Below are 21,263 nucleotides of genomic sequence, written 5' to 3'. Positions count from 1 at the left end.
CTCCCACCCCACAGCCCATCGTTCCTGGAGGTGTCGCTGCCTGCGCTGCCCACCCTGGGCAGAGGCAGCCGGACCCTGCCTGCACGCCTGGTCCACAGCCCCGCTGCCCTCCCTGGGCCTGGAGCCCGGGCTTGGATTTCTCAGCTCTGTCTGTTGGTGAAATAAGGAACGACCTCTCCCTCCCTTCTCTCCCAAACAAAGTCTGAGTTGCACAGATCCTGCAATCATAAATGAGGCAAAAAACGCAGCTCTATGGGCTGGACTGGGCCCCATCTGCTCTGCAGCTACTTCTTCTGGCTCCCCTGATGGGGATGGCGTATCTTCTCTCGAATTTTTTTGTTTTCAGGCATCTCCATATCTCTTTCCAACTCCTCCTACACACAGCAGAGGAACTGCCCACAAACATGTGCAAAACTACTTAATTGCTTTTTAACCAACTGGGGCGCTGATTGCTGCTAGTGCTGATCATTGCACTGACCGTGATGGCTTCGCCCCCTCCTCACTTCTGCCCATCTGTGCCCATCTCAGGCCGCGCCTGCTCCCGAGCAGTGTCTGGGGGGCACCCAGCGCTCGTCCAGACAGAGCCCTGCTGCCTGGTGGGCTGGGGGCCGGGGGGCTCAGCCCTTGTTCTCCTGGTGCTGGGTGTCCCAGGTTCATTACCGGGTGTCCCGGGACCATGGCCGGGTGCCCTGAGCCACTGCTGGGTACCTGGGGCCATGGTTGGGTGTCCCTGGAACATGGTCGGGTGCCCTGAGCCATTGCTGGGTGTCTTGAGGTGTTCCAGGAACACGGCCAAGTGTCTCTGAACCATTGAGTGTCCCTGGACCATTGAGCATCCCTGGACCATTGCTGGGTGCCCTGAGCCATTGCCAAGTGTCCTGGGGCTACTGCTGGGTGTCCCAGGACGGTCAGTGGTACCCCAGGACCATGGCTGGGTGTCCTAATGTCATTTCTGTGTGTTCTAAGACCATCGCTGGGTGTCTCAGGACCAATGGTGGGTGCCCCAGGTCCATGGCCAGGTGTCCTGAGGCCATTGCTGGGTGTCCCAGTGCCATCAGTGGTGCCCAGATCCATCTCCAGGTGTCCTGAGGCCATTGCCGGGTGTCCCAGGCCCATCAGTGGTGGCCCATGCCCATGGTCAGGTGTCCCAAGGTCACGTCTGGGTGTCCTGGAGCCATGGTTGAGTGTCACAGGTTGATGGCCGGGTGTCGCGGGGCCGTTTCCCGGTGTCCCGGTGCCACCGGCGGTGCTCGTGCCCACGGCCGGGTGCCGCGGGGCCCCCCGGGAGCGGGCCGAGCCGGTCTCCGCCGAGCACCCTCAGTCCCCGCAGCAGCGGCTCTCCGGGGCCGGTCCCCGCGGCGCCCCGCCCCGCCCCGCCCCTCGCCGCCCGCCGCGCGCCTCCGCCCCGCCCCGCCGCGCGCCTCCGCCCCGCCCCGCCGCGGCGGCTCCATGCGGCGGCGCTGGGCGCGGGCGGCGGCTCGGAGCGGCCCCGGCGCGGCGCCTCCCGCCGGGCCTCGGCGCATGTGAGCGGCGGCGGCAGGAGCAGGGCGGCGGCGCATCGGCCATGCGGTGGCCCCGCGGCCCCCGCGGCGCCTGGCGGCTGCTGCCCCGGCGCTCGCTGCTGGCCGCGCTCTTCCTCTTCTCGCTCTCCTCCTCCTTCCTCTACTTCGTCTATGTGGCGCCGGGCATCGGTAAGCGGCGGGCCCAGGCCCGGGGTGCGGGGCGGGGGCGCGCCGTCCTCTGCTTGCAAACGCTGAGTAATCCGCGACCCGCCGACCCGGAGAGGGGCGGCCCGGGCCCGGCGGCTGCGGCTCCGCGGTGCGCCGGGGCTCGGCGCCGGGCGGCGCGTCCTCGCCTCCCGCCGGCGCCGGGGAGAGCCCGCGGCTGGGGAACGGGGAGGGGCTGCCCCTGGGGGTGGCCGGTGGCCGGTGCCCACTCGTGCCTCTCGCGGCGGGGCTGCCGGCCCTCGGTGCGCGGAGGGGCCGCGGGAGGGGCCGGCCGTGCTCCCCGTGGGGCTGCCCGGGTGGCGGGGCCGAGCGGGGGGCAGCGAGCCGCCTGCCTCCCGGCCTCGCCGCCCGCCTGTCCCGGAGAGTTTGCTTTGAAGCAGCGGAGCGTTGCCCAAGTGTTTGTGGTCTGCACTCGCTCTCTGACGGAAATCCTACTCGTTTTGTCAGGCAGGGAGGTGAGGAGTGTGGGTTTCGAAGGAGAGCGTGCTCCTGCCCGTCTGCTTGTTCGTGGCGTGCTTCGCGGGGGCTGGAGTGGCCGGGTACCAGAGTGGCAGCGCCTGGTGCCGGCGGGGCTGCGCGCCCGTCTCCCGTCAGATGCGGGAAGGCTCGTGCCTCCGAAAGCGGCTGTTGCCTGCCTACAGCGTATCTCACTCCTGCAAGGAGCCAAGGCTTGTGGTTTGGCCTTCAACTGAACTTTGACAACAATTAATTCTTATAAAAACAATCCTTTCAAAAGAAATCTTGCGAATGGGAGTTTCTCCTTGAGGTGTCATTGGTATTGCTCATGCCATCCCTAGCATGGACATCCCAGGGAGACCTGTGCGTGCTTTTCAAGGTGACTTCTGCGGGTTTTTGTTTGCAGATGATGTCCCATGGCTGCTGCTGGGCTTTGGGAGCCTTTCGCAGGGCTCGGTGGGGGTTGGCGGGTGTGTGAAGCCCTGGGGCTCGTGGGGCTCGTGTCCTGGGCACAGCCTGAGTGAGGACACACACCCTTGGCCTCCCCACCACTCTCCTCGGTGGCCCAGCGCTTTGCTGTCCCGTCGGGCTGGCCGATGTCCTGCAGGCTGGCCTGGGAGCTGCTGAGCCATTCTCTTGCGTCCATCGGAGCACAGTTTCGTACTGGTGCTAACACGTGGTGCAGCCGCCGCCTGCTCCCTCGATAAACGTGTCCTGTTGACGTGCTGCCGTGGGGCCGGCGGTTGTTTTCTCAGATGCGTTCTGCAGCCCGTTGCCAGGCAGGCGCATGGGGTGTCTTCTCCAAGAGCTGCAGCATAGCTGTGGGCAGGCTTCCCCAGGCCTGAAGGCAATGGCTGCACGGTTTCAGAAGGAAACTTTTCTTACAAGGATGGTTTTGATCCTTTTCTGGGGTTGTCTGATTCATTTTGTGCCACTCCTGTGTGGTCACCAGTCCTAGAGGTGCTGGAGACCAGCTCTCTGCCCAGAGGCCTTTCCCTGCGTGGACCTCAGATAGCACAGTCGCATCCCGCCCCATGTTCTCCCTGTCTGCGATGCTGGACGAGAAGGCGGAGAGGTGAATGTGGTCCCTGTCCCCACCCGCCCATGGATGTCAGTGATGTTCTGAGTCATCTCCCCATCAGGTGACAGAAGATCTGTTTCCTTCCCCCCTCTCCCCGACGCCTTTCAGCCAAAAATTTTCTGTCCTGAAAACCCATCCCAGGATTCTCGGGGCAGCTGGGCCCATCTTCCCAGCGCTTGGAGGGAGTTTGCTTTCAGGCTGAGTGGTAAGGAGAAGCTTGGAGGAAAAGTGAGATAGGACACGAGCAGAGCTGGGGGTTTTAATAAATCGACTGCGTGGCATCTGATGGAGAGGTGCTCTCTGGGGCCCTTCAGCCTGCCCACCACCACCTTGTGTGGTGGGGTAGGGCTGGGCTGGTTTTCTGCATCTGCTGAAGGACCTGAAGACACCTCTGCGCTAAAACTGTCCCTTGCAGGAGGTGTTGGGGTCGCGGCTGAAGAAGGGCTCATCGGCTAAACCACGGGCAGAGGAGTGGTTAATCCATTCCTTGATCGTATGTTAATTAAGAAATCCAAATAAACGGGACCTGAAGCTGCGAGCGAGCTTGGACTGGCTGGAGACTGAGTCTGGAGGGGCTTTCGTCTGCACAGTGCCACAGGCTGCTGGGAAGGGGCTCCTACAGCAAACCTCCGCTCGTGGGGCTGAGTGGCCAGGGCTGGAGCCAGTCTGCCCTGCCTGGGCAGCATCAGCCCCTCCGAGCTGGGCACAGCGCCGCGCTGGGATGGCAGCGAGGGTCTGAGCATCCCTGTGCCAGGGCGAGCTGTCACCATGGCGGAGGGCAGAGCTGGGCCCGGGCTGTCCCCAAGCCCCTGGTTTGAGGGGGAAGAAAATCCACTGGTGTTGCTGAGGCTTGTTGTGTTGGAGCAGCTGTGTGCCAGTGCCAGGAGAAAACTGGGACAGTTGCAGTTCTGGGTGCTGTCTCAGCGCGTTGGCGTGGAGCTGGCACGCTTGCTGCTTCCCTTACTGGCTGGAGATGCAGGAAAACTGTTTCTGGTGCCCTTTTGGGGATGGCGAAGGGGAGCCCAGCTTGGGCTCTGGGTTGCCTACCCGGGCGCTGGCCTGTCCGCCAGCCGGCTGTTCTGTTTGGCGCCGTGCAAACCAGGTAACGCCAGTGTGCCCTTGGTCTGCTCGAGACGGAAATGCCGGAAGAAATTCATGTTTACAGTCAGCAGATCGCCATGCTTGGTACCCACAGGGAGCCCAGAGCTTTTGGGGCTTGTGTTTGCATTGTGCCCTGGTTTATGGGATGCCTGGGGTAGCGCCTCGCTTCTGTCCTTCACCAAGGTTTCCTCCTACGGAACTGACATTTTCTTGTGGCCTCAAGTTTGTGCTGAGCGATCCAATGTAAACAGCCAGCGCTGCCTCCTTCGCTGTGCTCCCGTCCAATACCCGTGTGTCCTCCCCACACACCCCTCTCACCATTTACATCCCTGGGCTTCCAGAGCCACCTGGGAAAGTAAATTGCTGGAGACCCAGCTGACGGCACAAATACAGCAGGCTCTGCTTTGACTCGACGCTGTTCCCCAGCGCCCGCTCGCTTTTGTCCCTGCCGTGGCCGGGTGATGGTGTGGGTCTGGCTCTTCGTGGCCATTGTGCGCTGGATGAGGCGGCCGATTGTTCCGCTCTGCGGTGAGCTGGGGCTGAGGCGCGGCGCGGCTGGTGGAGATGCAGCGGCCGGAGGCTCCAGGAGATGCTCTGGTGTGTGCGCGGGGCCGCGCTGCCTGCCGGGGAAGCCCAGCGAGGCAGCAGGTACGAGGCAATGCGTCTGCGGGCGAGGAGGTCGCTTTTGTTCACTGCCTTGCTTGGAGGTCTTGCGAGCAGCAGCGGCGGTTAAAGGGCTGCGAGGCAGATTGTGATTTAATTATGTGCAATCGCACGGGCCTTGTCTTTGGAATAAGCAGAGCTTGGTGTGGGGCGAGCCGTTTAATCCTGCTCCAGAGGTTTTTTGCAAGGCTCGTTCCCGGCGCTGAGGTGCTCACGCTCCCGGGACGACCGTCCCGCATGCCTCTCGCTTCTCCAGAGGGGATGTGCAGGAACAGGCTGCCAGAGCTCTGCTGTCCGTGCCCGGACCCTGATGCTGGAGCAAGGGTCCTCCAAGGAGCTGGGCTACAGTCCCTGAAAATGTCTTGTCTTGCTGGTTTTGTGCTCTTCTGACAGGGCCTGGGAAATGGAGGGAATTCCTTCCTGCAGCTGAAAACAGTAATGCTTTGACAAGCCGCTTGCACTGCAAGTTGCTGTTTCATCTTGGTAACTCTCGCTGCAACAGTAGGGGTTTCTCAGACCTTGGACTTGTTTCTCGTGGAGAGGGTGGTTGCTGCGTGCTGGGAGGAGGGAGGTCAGGAGCCTTCCCCGGTGCTCGGGTAGCTGCTCTTGGCTTTTCCCTTGTTGTGTCTCCAGATGTTGGCACCTTTTTATTTAGTTTTTTTTTTTTAAGCTTAGATTTGCACAGGAGTCTTACTTGGTTGGGTCTGATGTAGGAAAATAATGCAGAGATTTTAAATTGTTGGGTGAAAGGTTGTTACCTTTGTGAGAGAGCTGTAATTCACTCTGGTTTTACTTCCTCAAAACTTTGCAGGAATTGCTCCCGACCGGTCGTACAGGGCACAAGGTAGCAGCATTAGCCCTGAATTACTTTTATGGTGCAAGAACTTGATTTTGTTAGGCAGGAGTGCTTTGAAACGCTACTCCTGCACGCCGTGTTCGGGTGGACAGCAGAGCAGTGCTGTGGAAACCAGCAGCTGCCTTCGCACAGCTCGTCTGCTGCTTTGGTCCCTTGCAAGAATATTTATTATATGCCTGAATGTGGCTGATCCAGTTTGGTTATTTAATGCATCAGCCTGGCAAATGTTAGCACAGAGGAGTTCCAGGGGTGAAAATGGCAAAGGATTTTGCAGCCGCTGGCTTGCCCCAGGACCATGGTACGGTGGGAAGGGGCTGAGCTGCCCTTGGTGGTGAGGAGCAGAGGAGCGGTGGTGGCCGTGGCCCCATGAAGGGGGACGGCACTGTGGGGATGCAGAGTCTGGGAAAGGGGTGCAGGAGGGTTGTGGGGGGAGCGGGTAGCTGCTGCTTTTGTCTTCTGTGCGCTTCTCATGGGGATGGGAGCAGGAGGAGCCAGGTTAGGCTCAGGGGCTGGTGGAGAGAAGGGGATGGCAGCGCAGAGCCCCGGCCGAGGGGCAGGGGACGCTGGCCGTGGCGGGGTGCTGGTGCCCAGCCCGTCCGAGAAGCACACCAGTGGGCTGTGGTGGCCGTGGCTTGGCTGGGCAGAGGCTGGGTGCAGGTGCCCCTTTGGGTCTGCCAGCAGCTTGCTGGGTGGCTGGGCACTGCGTGAGCAGGGGCAGAAGGTGAAGGTGCAGCTCGGAATAATAAAATGAGCTTGGTGCTGTTGTAGCCCTGGCTTTCATCTTCTAGGCCTTCCCTCCGCAGCGTAAGGGAGTGTGGTACCTTACCACGGAACACCGGCAGCGCTGCCCACCTTAACCCTCCTGCCCCTGAAAGATCTGCCAAGCAGCGTTTCACACCCTGCAGAGGGGACAGCCCAGCTCCTCGGTGTATTCCACTGAAGTTTTTGCAGTCGTTGGATCGGACAGTGACTGGGGGTAGTAATAAATCCTCAAGCATTCCTTGGTACAAGAACTTGAGCTCAGGACCTCCTGTGCTACCTGTGGAAGAAGACTGGTGGTGGCTGTGGGAAATAGCTCCTTTGGTAGCACTGCTTTCTTCCAGCACTGAGCCTCCTGAAAGGCACATGCAGGCAGGAGAGTGGCCGCAGCCCTGCTTGCACAGAGCTGCTCCTGTGCCAGTGCTTCCAAGGCGCTGGTGGTGCAGGGTGTCAGTTGGAGACCACCTTTTGGTCAAGGCTAACAAATTACAAGGTTTCTTCGAGGGCAGGTGAATTACTAGGCTATCTTTGCCTGCAAGCACCTGTGTTGTCTGTCAGGCATGTCAGGTTTGGGTTATTTTGCTGGTGGCTCGCTGGGTGTTGCAACTGCAGAGAAGATGTGAAAAGCCCGTGTTGCATCCATCTATCTCTGGAAGGCCTGGCTTGTGGAAGGTGATCAGTAATCACAAAAGCTTCCATGTACCAGTTCATTCCTGCAAATTAAATGCTTGAAAATTTCAGTGATCTGCAACGGACCAAACCTTAAAGCAAAACTGTTAGTGGTGTCAGCCCAGACTTCCAGGAGACCTGGTCTTCGTGGGACTGGGAAGCCGTGGAAGGCCAGGGCTTCAGCAGGCGCTCGGCTACCTCAGGTGGCTGCTGGCTCTGGTGGGGATAAGGGCTGTGACACTGCTGCTTTGTTTCCTGAGCTGATCGTCTGCCTCTTTTCCAGGTGGACTCATTAATTGCATTAACTCGGGCAGCATCTGCTCTGCAGGGTACGGTGAACACCCCGGGGACCACTGCCGGGAATGGAGATGCGCGATGTGAGGAGCTGTCTGTTTGCACTTGTTCCTGTTTGAATGCTGTTACTGTTGGTGGGTTTTAATATCCAAGCGGTGTGTGGAGTCTGTAAATGCTTAATTTCATTGAAACTTCTGGGGAGCCTCACAAGGGGTGACCCTGAGCCGGTGGTGCTGTCGGCTGGGCAGGGCTCTGCAGAGCCCTCTGCTCGCCCTGTGGCAGCGCTGAGGAGGAATAGCCTGGGAGAGAAACCCACAGGCAGCTCTGCAGAGCGAGAAAAATCTTCCCCTGAACAGCTTCATTTATAAAGCATTGTTGTTATGATAAAATGTGTGTTTACTTTGACAAAACCTTTGCTGGGTTATTTTAGTGTAGCTTATTTTCATACTGGCTTTTCCTTCTCCGTTGCGTTTGGACTGTTGTTCTGACCGTGGTTTTGTCTGACAGCATTTCAAACGCTGGTGTGTGAGGATTGTTAACGTGTGTTTGAAGGTTTTCTAGCACCTGCTCTAAACACTGTTGGTGTCAGTCCTGTTCTGAGAGATGGAGCAGAAAATGTATAGTGGACTGTGCTGTCAAAGTAAAAAAACCAAAAAACATAAAAAACACCAACCCCAAATCAGAAATTTTTGGGATGTTTGTGGGTGTGTTTTTTTGGAGAATGTAAAATTGAGAACATCAAAACCACCAGGGCTTTTAGCATTACTCTGGAGCTGCTATTATTTTGAAAGGAAAGGTAGGCTGAAAAGCTGAGGGGTGATGTCAGTGCCTGGCAGGAAAACCACTCTCAGCCGTCCTCGTCTGCTGCTTGGCAGGGTCCTGGGGTGATGGGGGGACAGCCGTGTAACCCGTCCCCGTGGGAAGCATCCTCATGGGTGCAGCTATGGTGTGGAGTGTGACGGGCAGGGCAGCGGTGCCCTTTTCCCATTACAAAAGGAATTTTCTGGGGCTGGCTGTTCTTGCTCTAACCTGAAGTGAAGGAGTGGGCTGTTGTGCCTTGGGGCTGGCAGGTTTGGGGGATCCCTTGTGCTCTGTAGTGACTGTGGGTGAAGCCACAAGCTTTAGTGCACCTTATCTGTCACTTGTTTTTCCAAGTTTAATATATATATTCCAGTAATTTTACAATATTAGTTGGGGGGTGCAAGAAGCTCATTTTGAGCTCCTGTATCACTCCTGGCTGCACGGGGGAGGTGAGGGGGGTTGGCGCTTGCTTGGGCTGGGCTTTGGCCACATTGTGTGTGACTTCCTAAAGCTCACTTCTCGAGGTTTCTGATTTTGAGGTGTGAAACCATTGGGCTCTTCCCTTTGCAAGCCTGTAGTTGCGTGTGGCCTCCCTGGGCTGGCACAAACCCCTCCAGAGCCCTTGCCCCATGCAAGGTCTTGTCCCGGGGCCCCTCTGAAGGTGCTGTGGGGGTGCTGGCCAGTCCTCCCCACCCGCACCCCCCCGCAGCAGAGGGGACCCCAGCCAGGTCACCCATCCCTGTACCCCCAGCTCTTGCTGCAGGGCAAAGGCTGCTTCCAGGAGATTTGGATTCAAATAGCACCGTGGGTTCTTTCTCCAGGTTGTGCCTCAGTTTCCCTGCTCAGTGGGAGCTTGCTGTGTTAGAAAACATGTGTTTTCCTGCCCCGATGAGTGGGTGCGTGTGTGTGCAATGCTTACTTGGGCTGTGGGAGGGCTGCATGTGGGACGGCGCCTGCAAAGCTCTTCCCTCCCTGTGCCCATCTCATCTGACAGGTAAGGGCTGGGAGAGATTTCCATGTGGCGGATGCCACTGCACGCGCAATGGAAGAAAGCAAATGCAGGCAAAAGACCCCGTTGCACAGCTGTGAGCTGGACTATGGTATAAGCAGTCTTCAGCCAGTCTTTGTTTGCATATCTAGGCAATTTTATGGCAAAATAATTGACCGGTTTTCCTTGAATGTTATCGCCGTGCAGGCGATCAAAGGGACCTCTTGAATCCTGGCGCTGCATCCACCACCTCCTTTGCTGTGGGGAGGCTGGGGACCAAGCTGCGCTGAAACTTTAAATATGCTGAGGCACTGCCGAAAGGCCCCTGCACAGGGAGTGGGGGGTTACCCTGCGGCGAGGAGGACAAGCTGGCGGAGGTCTGCGTGACGCCTGCGATAGCGGAGCATGTACTCTGAATTTATGGTGTCTCCCCTGAGCAGCAGGCTGGGAGGAGCTGTGTCTTGAGCAAAGATTTTGGATGCAAAGGGGTGAAGATGCCTACGTGAATGCTAATGTTTATAAAGTGCCTTTAAAAAAACATGTACAAAGCATGCAGAACAAGAGAGGAAAGCAAACACTGCAGTGCACCAGGTAGTCAAGTACTAACTGATATGGTTTCGGGTTTTGTTCTTTTTTTTTTTTTCCCTTGCTTACCTGGCAGGAGAAGGAAGGCGTGTCAGTCCCGCTCCTGCCTGTCGCAGCCCTGCGCGCTGGCAGCAGTGGCGTGGGAGCCCTGGGCGCGTTGCGCAGCGGCTGCGCTTGCTGAAATCCCCGGCAGTGGCGTGGTGGCAGCGGCATGGCCGGGGGTCTGCCAGGCTCTGCCAGGGCTGGAGGGGTGCGCGGGGCGGGAAGCTGCTGGGAGCCAGCGAGTAATGCACAGACCATGGGTAAATAAACTGGCTAACATGGCTGTATCCCACAGCCCAGGGCTGTCGTAGCTTGAGACTAGCGTGGACCATGCCCAAGGTGTGTGGTGTTTTCCACACTATGGCAGCAGCAACCTGCTTCGAGGGAGAAAACAGTGGCTGTGAAGTTCCCGTCGGCAGACACGGGCGTCCCTCGGAGCTGGGAACCCCACGGAGGGGTGCGGGGTGGCCCCGGCTGCAGCAGCCCTGCGAGCGCAGCAGCTCCTGCGGGAGTGTGAAATGCTTCCGCACATGCAGCTCGCTCTTACTCTGCAGTCATTTTTATTTTTTTTCTTCCTCTCAGTGTTTTTCCAACTCATGTCTTGCTGCCAGAGTCCATATTAATAATGCATGACTTTTTTTTTTTTTTTTTTTTTTTTTTTTGTGGTGCTTCCTTCCCGGCGTCCCTTTCAGCTGCTGAGTCAGAGAAGATTGTTACAGCAGCAACCTCTGAAGTGGTGAAATGCCCCTGCAATGCTCAACTGCTGTCATTTGTCATCCCGGCTCCTCTGCAGGCAGCGCTTTCGCTTGCCCGGCTCTGGGCGAGGATGCCAGTGCCAAAATACTGATTCCTGCTCTGCCAGCTGGTGACTGGTGAGATCTGCTCTGCTGAGCCTTCCTGGCTAGTATTTGATTAAAGCAGATACTGCCTCTGTTGGCTCTTTTTTCTATTTTTTTTTTGGTTTTGAAATCCTGTGAAGTTTTTTTCCTGATCTGCCTGAGACTGTGCTTTGGGATTGTGCCCAAGACTTTTTTTTTTTTCCCCCTCCTTACTAATTCTTAAATCAATTTTTTTTTTCCTCTTCCCTGCACTCCCCCTGAGATCTCTGCCTGGGCTTTTTAAGGTAATTGAGATGACAGAAGCCACGTAACATGTTAACGTGGTAAAATTTAATGAAAATCCTTCCAGTGGCTGTTTAAACATGCCTGGCTGCTGCGGGAAGCCTTGGAGCTGCTAATGCAGCATGGAGCTGGGGTTTACAGGGCTCCTGCCTCTGGATTGGGATCGTAGCTGGTCCCCATCTGCTGCATCCAAAACCTGGAGAGAAATAGAGAGCAAGAGCGCTTTTCAGTGAATTTATCTTCTAATAACTCAAATAATAAATACGCTGTAGTCTCAGGAGCAGATCTCCCCTGTCCCACATCCTAGCGTGATTTTATGTTTGGGTGGAAGTGGCTGCAGGGGGAATTGCTGGTGGGGAGCTTCGGGCTGGGAAGGAGCATCCACGGGGCTGGGAAACAGCATCCTCACAGTCTTCCTCCACTTGGTGTTCTGCCTCTGTGCACTTTGCAAGGCTCACCTGTAAATTTATATGGTTATCCCAGAGCCAAGTGGGAGAGGAACAGGGCCTGCCTGAAGGAGGGTTTCTTTTTCCCAGACTTCCCGAACTGCCTTGGCCCACCGTCTCCCGCTGCTGGGGACGGCAGCAGCCCGGTGCGCCCGTGATGGGACGTGCCGAGCGGCAGCCTGGGACGCGGGAGGGACGCGGTGCTGCTTTTCTTGTCGCTGCTGGCGAGAGCGGGCCGGAGCAGCGGGACGGCGATGCCGGGTGTGCGAGGCTGACCCCGGCTGCACGCCTCCGTCTCTCCCAGAGCCAGGCTGCCTCTGCGGCAGCGGGGACAGTCACCCTTGTCGTGGCGTGCTTCCCACTCGGCACCCGGGCCTTGCTGCTAAGGCTCTACAGAGCTGTGCTACTGATTCATTCCTCCTGAGGAAGGGGAATCGTGACTGGGACGGTGTGAAATTCCCCCAGAGCTGCAGCGCATCCTCCTTCCGCGCTGCAGGCTGGCTCCCTCACTCGGGGTCAGTCATTTCTCTTGCTGTGGGGTTTTTGTGTTTTGTTTTGTTTTTTCTCTTTTAGGGCTTTGTTGGCTGTCGGGTGCCTGCTGCCCTGGCTGCAGGGCGAGCCCAGAGGCACCCTACTTATGTCCTCAAGCGAGGAGGGGCAAGCTCTTTCTTGTGGGTGGCTTGTGCCCATTACAGGGGGAAGCTTTGCAGAAGGATCCCATGAATTTCTGTGCCTTGAATCCGTGTGGGCTTGCCGGAGCGGCGGTGGCAAGCAGGGTGCCTGCCTGCTGCGGTCAGCAGCTGCCCTGGTGCTGCTGCCTGCCTGGGATGTGCTGCCGAGGAACCCTTCACGCTGCGGGCAGCCCCGCTGGCCTGGCAGCGAAACGCAACGCCACCCACAACTACCGAGACGAGCGACTTGCTTTGCAGCTAACAAGATTTAGGTGGATTATACTATGTATTTAATCAAGGGCTAAGCTTATTGCCTTATTTGAAATGGAGCAAAGCCCTTGGAAATGCCAGCCTGGAGACTGGCTATGGAGTGAGAAGGTTACTCAGCCATATTTCTGTGTGGCGAGGCTTGCTTTCGAAGAAGCCGGGTAGTTCAGCAGGCAGCTTTCAGACTGCAGCAGTGACCAAATGCAAAAGCAGGTGGGAAAAGGTTCAAGTGATGGGGAGGTAGGAGTGTGTGAATGATGTCAGTCATTCAGTATCCCAGAGGATTTGGGGGGGGAAAGGCTTCCTTTTCTAGCTTTCAGTTTGCAACCATGTTTCCAGATACACAAAGCTCCATGCTGGCAGGTAAGGGAGATGCTCTGGCTTTTGGCAGTCAGGCTTTCACCTTCTAGAAAAGCAGCTGTGATTTTTTTTTTTTTTTTGGGGGGGGGGGGGTGTGTGTGTGTGTGTGTGTGAGTGTGTGAGCTTGTGTGGTTCTGCAGCAGGGACCAGATCCTCCAGTGCTTCCATAGGGATCCCCACAACCCCCTGCAGAGGCCATTAGCAGCGCTGGAGCTCACAGGAGTCTCCCCTTTTCCTGGTCCCCCCCAGTGCCGTTGCCATGGGACGCTGTGGGACTTCAGCTACAGAGAGGCTCATGCTGGTCGCAGAGGAATAAAAGCAGCCGATGCTCCTTGCGCTGGCCTTTGCTGTGCGGTGGGAGCCCACGTCTCGCACCAAGAGCAGCTCTCCCCGTTTCCCAGGGCAGCAGGCTGCTGGTCGCGGGCTCCAGCTCGGCTCGGGCAGGCACTGCCCTGCCTGCAGCTCGTCCCCACGTGGGGCAAGGGGTGCCTGGCCCGGGGAGGGGGGCACGGGGCAGGGGGATCCGGTGGTAGACCTGCTGCACAGGGCTGATTTCTGTGTTCACACCAAGGCGGTGGAAGGAAGCATTGCTGTAAGCAGATATTGAGGCAAGTTCAAAATGACTTTCCAGATAAGAGCATTGCGCGTGCCGGGGTCTGCCTGGAGCGGTAGGGAAAGGGCGCGCAAGGTGCGTGGCTGTCTCTGTCTCAGCCCCCAGGGCGGGGGCTCTTTGCGGTGACAGGGGTGCTGGTGCTTGCGGGTGCCCTGTCCTGTGTCTGTGGTCAGTGTGCTGCGAGCACAGCTTGCGCCGCTCGGCCTGCAGGCATTTGCTGGCCCAACCTAGCTGACCAAGATGTTGAAAATACACCCGCTATTCAAATCACCTTTCCTCTTTCTTAAAAAGGGAAGTTTATTCCCGTAACCACCTTCCGCCTCACCGCCGTTCAACGTAAGGAGGGCAGCCGCTGCTCGTGGCTCTCCCGCTCTGTGAACGTGACTGTAGGCACTGCCTGCGCAACAGAAAATACCCCAACCTGATGGCTGGAGGAGAGACACTGGTGACTTCTGCTTTGAGGTGAACCAACCTATGCAGTTCTCACGCAGCAGCAGGTGCTGCTCCTTCAAGGGGAAGCTGCTTACAGTAGTGCTGGGGCTTTGCAAACCTCTCTCCCTTTTGATTCTCAGAACTCTTCGTGTTTTTCCGTCGCTGCGTGCCGCAGTGGAAATAACCCTGGCGTAAACACATCCTCACTGTGCTGCAGGCGTGGGGATCCCTCACCCTGGCTGCCCCATCTCACTGGGATGTGGCCTGACCCTTGTGTTGGGCTGGCCAATCTCCTTGTGTGACAGCTGGGTGCAAAGTGTTCCCTTGTTTAATTTATTGCTAATCAAACCTGTAAACAAAGCTTTACCTCCCTTCTCCTCCATCCCAAGCCCACTGTGTGTCCTCCTGCCCTATCTTGCGTTTGTAATTACACGTAAGGATGGGACAAGCGTCCTTTAGTGCTCAGAGGCCTCAGCAGGCTGGCTAGGTTGCAGTCATCGCGTCAGCGCTGGCTTTCCGGTGTCCTGGGTTGTATCAGGTGGTCTTACAGTTTCCAGGCTGCAGCAGTGGGGTGTCTGCTGGCACCTGGTCCTGCGAAGCAGCTCCAGGGTTGCTTGTTCTGTGCATTGGGTTGGGAAGGGCCAGAGAGCAAGAGCAGATGGAGGGAGCTGTGCTGGGGGGGCTGCCCAGCTTCAGGGTGCTCTGGGTTAACCCTGCTCTCACCTAATTGAAAAAGAAAAAACACCAGTCAACACAGTAATTGTCTCATTTGCTGCTGCGCTGCAGAAAGCTGATAGCGAAGCAGGGCTCACGGCGGGTGCTGACACCAACCCTTCCCCCCGCTGCCCTCCCCCAGCACCGTCCCCTGCCCTGCCGCGGGCTGCAGCTGCCGTGTCCCCAGGCTGTGCCGAGGGCGTGCAAGGCTCCCGGTCGCGGCCGGGGCTCCTGGTGTCACAGAATCACAGCATGGTCGGGATTGGAAGGGACCTCTGGGGATCACCCAGTCCAACCCTCCTGCCGAAGCAGGGTCACCTACAGCAGGCTGCACAGGACCTTGTCCAGGTGGGTCTTGAATATCTCCAGAGAAGGAGACTCCACAACCTCCCTGGGCAGCCTGTTCCAGGGCTCCGTCACCCTCAGAGGGAAGAAGTTCTTCCTCATGTTCAGCTGGAACTTTCTCTGCTTCAGTTTGTCACTTGCACTTGACGGGTGCCGAAACACCGCAGGTGGATGTTCCCACATGAGGCTGGTGTCCTTCCACGCCGGTGTGGCAGCAGGCTCCTGGCGTCAGGGCTGGGGTAGCTCTTCTCCCAAGCCTACGAAAGGGCCAAAAACCAGCACTGATGGCAGAGGACTCCGCTGCGGACCCTGTGGCACAGCATCTGCTCCAGCTAGGGAAGGGCTGTACTTGCAAGAAGAGCAACCTGTATGAACCTGTATTAAACGTGGCCGCTGTTACCCACCTTTGCACCTGGGACACTGCGTCTGCAGCTGGCTTGGGAGCGGGTCGAATCCCCCCAGCCTGCAGGGTGCTGCTGCGGAAGGGCATCGTGGCGTTTGTAGGGCTGTGTCTGCAGAGCGCTGCCAGGGGCTTGGCCATGTGGGGCACGGGGGGAGCGGAGGAGGGTGGTGTTTAGCTGTAATGATATCGTGGAGTAGCAAGCACAACATGGACACATTGGGTACCTTGAGTGGATAAGTTGGTGTAATCTAAAATCTTGTTATCCTACAGGGAGAGATGGGCTGGTGCTTCGGCTGGGAGGAGGAGGGGGGTGGGCTGGTGCCATGCTGGGTGGGTTGGAGGGGCTGGTGTGGGCAGAGTCCATGGGATGCCAGCCCTGATCAGCTCCACCCCTGGAGCCCTCCAGACCCATGGCTGTCTGCGACAGCCTGCCCAGCCCGATTTGCAGTGAGGGGGGTGTTTGCAGAGGGAGAGGAGGAGGTTGTTAAGCCCCTGATGAAGCTGCCTTTGCTTGCAGCCGTCCTGCACAGGGCTCTCCCAGCACCCAGCAGGGCAGTGCCTTGCTGCCCAGTGCCCGCCCTGGCCCTGAGACCGCCAGGGAGCTGGCTCTGGTCCATCTTCGTGGGATGGACACTGAGATATGCAGTGTTTTGGTGCATTTTTTTAGGATGCAAAGGAAACATGCTATCCCTGAGACACTTGATGCACTTGTGAATTTTAACTTCTCACTAGCAATGTGGGGAATGAAGGACAAGGAGACTATTAAATGGAATCTGGGTGTGAGAAGGGACACAAATCAGCGGCTGGCATCACTGGGCTCTGTCTACAGTCATGGGGAGTTGCTTGGGTCAGGGCAGGGGAGCCCATGCTGGCCGGGATTACTGCAGTTTACCTCTGTGCCGTGGTGGCAAAGCACAGAGCCTCACCACCTGCCCCCCAGCCCTCACTCTGCCTTGCTCTTGCCCACCCGGGTCCTGTTTGTGGGCAGCAGTAGGGCTGGAGCAGTCTCTGTGTGCCCAAGCCGATCCCCCATGGATGAGCTCTTGGAGCCGCCGTGTCTAAACCGAGCTCCTGAACCCGAACCAAGGGATGTGCCCAGCAGTTAGAAATTAATTCCCCTCCTCGTTTGCCAGGTGCAGCCCCCTGATCCCAAGGGGTTTGTACAGGAGGCTGAGGCAGCGCAGCTGAGCTGGGCGCGAGGAGGGGGGACACGTCCCATGCGGGGCTGGGGGGTCTGCTCGGCCCAGGGAGCACCGGCCTCCTGTTCCCGGTGTGTTTATCTTTTCCAAGTTAGCTGAATGTCTGACTTTTGTTTGCAGAGCTTGAGTTCTGGGTGCAGGCAGGCTGGAATTGATTAGTTTTTGTTTTGTTTTGTTTTTTTCCCCCTGCCCTGTTGCTCGTATGGATGAGCTAGTGGTCAGATCCCTCTGGAAACACACAACTCTCTTTAAGAAACTTCAGCTGCTGCTTGTGAGGAGCTTAAAGGCATTTCTGTGGGGCAGTGGGATGGAGGGAGGGGGTGTTTACTCTTCCCCGATGTGTCCCCATGTGTGCTCGTCCCTCTCCAGGGCTGCGAGTTAATAGGGAAAAACTTGGGCTTGGAAGTCCCCAAGCCATTGCAGAGCCACCACACAGATGAGAGCTGGTGGCTCGGGGCAGGAGAAGGCAGTGACCGTGCTGCTGGGATGCTGTGGGCAGCTGGGCTTGGTGCCCAGTGCCCCCTCCCCACAGCCTGCTCCCAGACAGCCTGCATCGCTGGACTTGCACTGGGCTTTCTCCCTGTTTGTATAAACCCAGCAGAACCTGGTGGGGTGGGAGGCTGGGGGCCAGGGGCTCCCCGTCCTTGGTGGCCAGCGATGTCGCCATCGCCCGTGGTGGGTCTGGAACCCTGGGTACAGCTCTTACCCCTTGCTGAGCTCACTCAACAGCCTTGCTTCTGCTTATCTAGGATTAATGTGTAACTTAATGGTAGCTCTGCGAGTGTGGTGCTTGTGGTAAAGGGCGGTGCGAATCTGGCTTCTGATGCCAGGGCACTTTATTCTCCCCCTTCCTGTGATAAGGTTTAGGGTTTTCTCATGGCTGGCACCGGGGCAGCAGCGCGGTTGGTGAATGTTTGCTGTGGCTGGGCAGGAGGGATGAGTCGGCTGAGAGGGGGAGAGGAGAATGGTCCTGAGGGGGAAGCTGCACGGCTGTCCCCAGAGAGGGCTCTGGCGTGTGCTGAGGTCTGGTCTCAAAGTGCACGGCAGAGGTCTGCGGCGCGGGGTGATGGAGAGGGGTTTTTCCATTTTGCCTTGTTCAGAGCATCCCAAACAGACTCTCATGGCACTGCTTTTCTGCACCCAGGAAGGTGTCACGCAGGCTGTGATGTGTAGTCTCTTAGTCAAGTGCTAAATAAGTTCGTAGACAGAGGGATGAATTGTTGCCAATGAAGTCATTCCCTGCTCTGATAGTGGAATTGGTTAATTTATTTACGGCAGCTGTACTACCAGTTTGCTTGTCAGGCGGAAGAAAACCAAATAAAAAATGTTAGGAATTCCAAGGCTACATAGCTCACAACAAAGCTAATAAATGTCTTAGAGCATCAGAGTTCTTATAAAATCCCATAGGTAATGGTCTGTATGCTGGAACTTCAAAGTAGCATCCACTTTTTGATAGCTTTCTTCATCCTATAAAAACACAGCAGCTGTACTGACTGTTTGCAGCGCAGTCTTTAATTATTGCAGACAAGAACAACTCTGTAATCGTACTGCGGAGGCCAAGCTGCTGTGGGTCCTAATGGCACTGTGTGGTGGAAGTACCCTTGGCAGGGAGCTCTGAGCTGCTGCCTTTTGAAATCTGGGATGACAATAATCCCACGTGATTGAGGAATTTCAGTTTGGAGAATTTTTTAGGTGTTGAAAGGGCTGATGGGCTCTCCAGCAGACGAGCCAGGCTGATGCGTAGCGTGGAGGTGGGGCTGTGGCAGTGCTCCTTCCCTGGCTGCTGAAACGGCTGGTTTCCCAGGACCTGGTGATGTATGGAAAAGAAACCGCAGCAGGGACAGTCTTGAGGTGTTGTTACGGAGGGATCTTCCCTTCAGTGCATTCTCCATGGCTCAAATCATGCTTGCTGCAAAGCAGCCTTTGTACTTTCAGGACTGAAGCCTTTGCAGGATGCTTTATTTTCAGCAGCAGGTACTGACTGCAATATTGCAGTGTGTGCTGCTGGCTCTGGGCTTTTTAGCCGCAGCGAGGAGTCGGAACGCCCAGCGTCAGATCAGACAAGAGCCTGCAGCTTCGGTGGGGAACGTTGCTGTGCGGGTAGGGGTAGTCATCGTGGTGCTTGCGGACTGTTGGGGTGAAGGCCATAGTGTGGGCTGAGGGTTGCACTCTGCGAGCTGCCTTGCACCTCCCGTGGGGTGGGTCGTGGTGGGTGTCCCCACCGGCACAGCACACCCTGCCCTGGTCGGGGCACGGAGCAGCCAGCAGCTTGGCGTAGGCCAGCCCACCGCAGGGGCGAAAATCTCTGCCTTGGGTTTCGGCATTCTGATGGCAAGAAGCGGGTCCCCTGGGGTGTCTGCTTCGTGGGCAGACTAGGCAGGGAGCAGGACTTTCCCCGTGCTAATTTCTTTTTTGGAGACGAAGATGTAAATAAGATCTGGACCATGCTTTAGCCATAAATGGCAGTGGAGGATGTGCTGCGGATCTTGCTGAATTGAGCGAAGAACGAATGCCATCCTGGATGCTTTAACCACAAATCCTGTGCCTGCATTTGAGCATCGCAACTGGGAGGGCGTGTTGTTTCATGCATGTTAACTGGGATGGTCCAGCCTGGTGTGAGAGGCAGGCCACGGACCAGAAGCAACATCTCGGACCCCCCTTTGGAACAGCTCAGTTGCAGCAAACATGAGGCTGGGCATGTGATAACCCTTTTTGTTCAGCCATGCTGAACTTGTAAAACATGCTTGAAAAATCAGGTCTTTGTCTGTTTTTTTACAGAATATGCTAAACAACTGTCCCATTCTCTTTTCCTCCATCAAAGTCAGGGTGTTAAAGGTTCAGACAGTGCAGCTTGTACCATGTGAACTGAGTTGGTAAATCCATGACTCTTAAGTTGTTTTTATCTTGACAGTTTCATGCTCTCCAGTAGGTATAATTCATCTCCCAGTTCAGAAGACTAACAAATCAGTGATTTCAAAATCTATTTAAATGGTGTGTGATGTATGTAGAAATTTTAAATCCAAATCCAACCTGTCTTCTATTCTCTGCTGTGGTCTGGCTGTATTCCAGATTGCTCCAACTGGTGAAGGACAGCCCCGATGAAAACTCCCTGCTGAATGCATTTCCTGGGCAATACGTCCCCACGTATCCACTCTTTCCTGCATGTCTGAAGGCTGCTTGTTTGAGTAGGTGGTCCAGGTTGGTGGCAGGGCTTGCCTGCAGGAAAGGATTTCCTTTCCCTCCCGCAGCCGTGCCAATTCCCATGACCCAGGAGATGAGGAGTTGTCCTGAGCAGCCCACGTCCTCCCCTGCCCTCCCGCTTCAGGGGCAGTGCTGTGTGGGATGCCTGCTCTTCCTCTCCCTTGCTTGCTCAAGCATTCACGTAAATCTTTTTTTTTTCTTTTTTTTTTTTTTTGGACCAAAGCTCTCTGTTTCCTCAGCCTGATCCTATATGAGCATCCGGCTCAGGCGTCAGAATTCCTGCTGCTTCGAGATGGTGTCCGGGATGCAGGAAATTTCCACCACTTTGTCTCCTAATGAACCCAAGGAACAAACGCTGAACTGTAAATGTTTGCTGTCGGTAGCCAGCAGCAGCCTGCCTGCCAGTGCTGCCAGCCGGAGAGGTTAGCAACCATTTCACTCCGCCTGCTGAAGAGCCTTTTATTGCACATTTAACTGTGCGGTGCCCACAAGTGCCCAGTGAGTGCTGTGCTTTTATGCTCTGTGTGCGGAGAAATCTGCTGGCAGCTGATGTTGTTTTTCCTCCTTGGAAGCGGCTGCGCTGACCCTGGCGAAGGGAGGCGAAATGGCGGGGTGGGCTGGCTGGCCATGGAAGGGGGGAGCTGCCCATCGCCGCGAGGAGGGAGGGATAGGAGATAAACGGGAGACGCAGTCATGTGTAGTTGCATCTCCTGAGCTACAATTAAAGTAGGAGAGTCCGAATCTCGCTAGGAAGAGTCATATTTAACTTGGGCAAATGCTTGTTACTCTCTGTGCTCCAGCCTGCACATGTCGCTATGCCCTTCCTCGCAAAGAGGAATTGCAGCAGAGCCCGGGAGTTGGGCTGCTCTGGGGATTTGCAAAGTCCTGTGTGATCTTACAGCCATCCTTGGCATTAACTGCCCTGGGGCTCCGGCAAACCGTATCCTCTGGTTTCCCCACCCGCAGCGTTGCCTGCGTGGAGCTGGGTGCCATGTGTGCCAGCGCTGGGCTGCTCGCTGTCCCGGTGGGTCTGGCTGCACCCCGGTGACCCAGAGCTCGGTCCCACTACCAGCACTGGCTGCTGCGGGGTGCAGGCCTCCCTCCGTGGGTGCTTTGGTGCTGCAAATGCTCCGTGAGTTCCCCTGGCCTGCGGAGTTTTCCCGTGCATGCGGTGCGTGTTGTGGCTCCTCTTGCTGGGTATCCTAAAATCAGTGCAGTGTTCCTCAAAGTGAGTTGCGCAAACGCCTTAGCTCAGCCAGCTGTGGGACTGCAACTGAAAGTTGCCATCTTAAATGCATAGGTTAATAATTTAGGGACTATTAGAACAATCTGAATTTTCTTCCCCCTTACTGAAGCCTGCCCAGGGTCATTTTTCTCGAAGACAGTTCAGATGCAGATTAGCCATATTCAGGTTTTGGTTGAGCATCACTGCAGTCTCCCATCTTCCCCGCTTGCTTCGCGCACGTGCA

The 21,263-nt window shown here is 56.7% G+C and overlaps 1 protein-coding gene across 2 annotated transcripts in view; it reads left to right on the top strand.

The window, feature by feature from the left end:
- Positions 1-1,554: 1,554 nt before the first annotated feature.
- B4GALT5 (beta-1,4-galactosyltransferase 5) overlaps positions 1,555-21,263 on the top strand; it is a 41,016-nt gene continuing 21,307 nt past the window's right edge. Inside the window, exon 1 of one of the 2 annotated variants that reach the window (XM_075438838.1) lies at positions 1,555-1,691. In XM_075438838.1, coding sequence (XP_075294953.1) covers positions 1,565-1,691 — 127 coding nt within the window. In that variant the 5' untranslated portion in view covers positions 1,555-1,564. Of the gene's footprint in view, positions 1,692-18,645; positions 18,673-21,263 lie in introns of those variants that run through there. The other variant, XM_075438839.1, reaches the window with a different exon arrangement.

This window comes from Opisthocomus hoazin, chromosome 18, assembly GCF_030867145.1.
Source record: "Opisthocomus hoazin isolate bOpiHoa1 chromosome 18, bOpiHoa1.hap1, whole genome shotgun sequence".
NCBI classification, from domain to species: domain Eukaryota; kingdom Metazoa; phylum Chordata; class Aves; order Opisthocomiformes; family Opisthocomidae; genus Opisthocomus; species Opisthocomus hoazin.
Note: the sequence above shows the minus strand (reverse complement) of the source record. Positions and strands in the feature narration are given on the sequence as shown.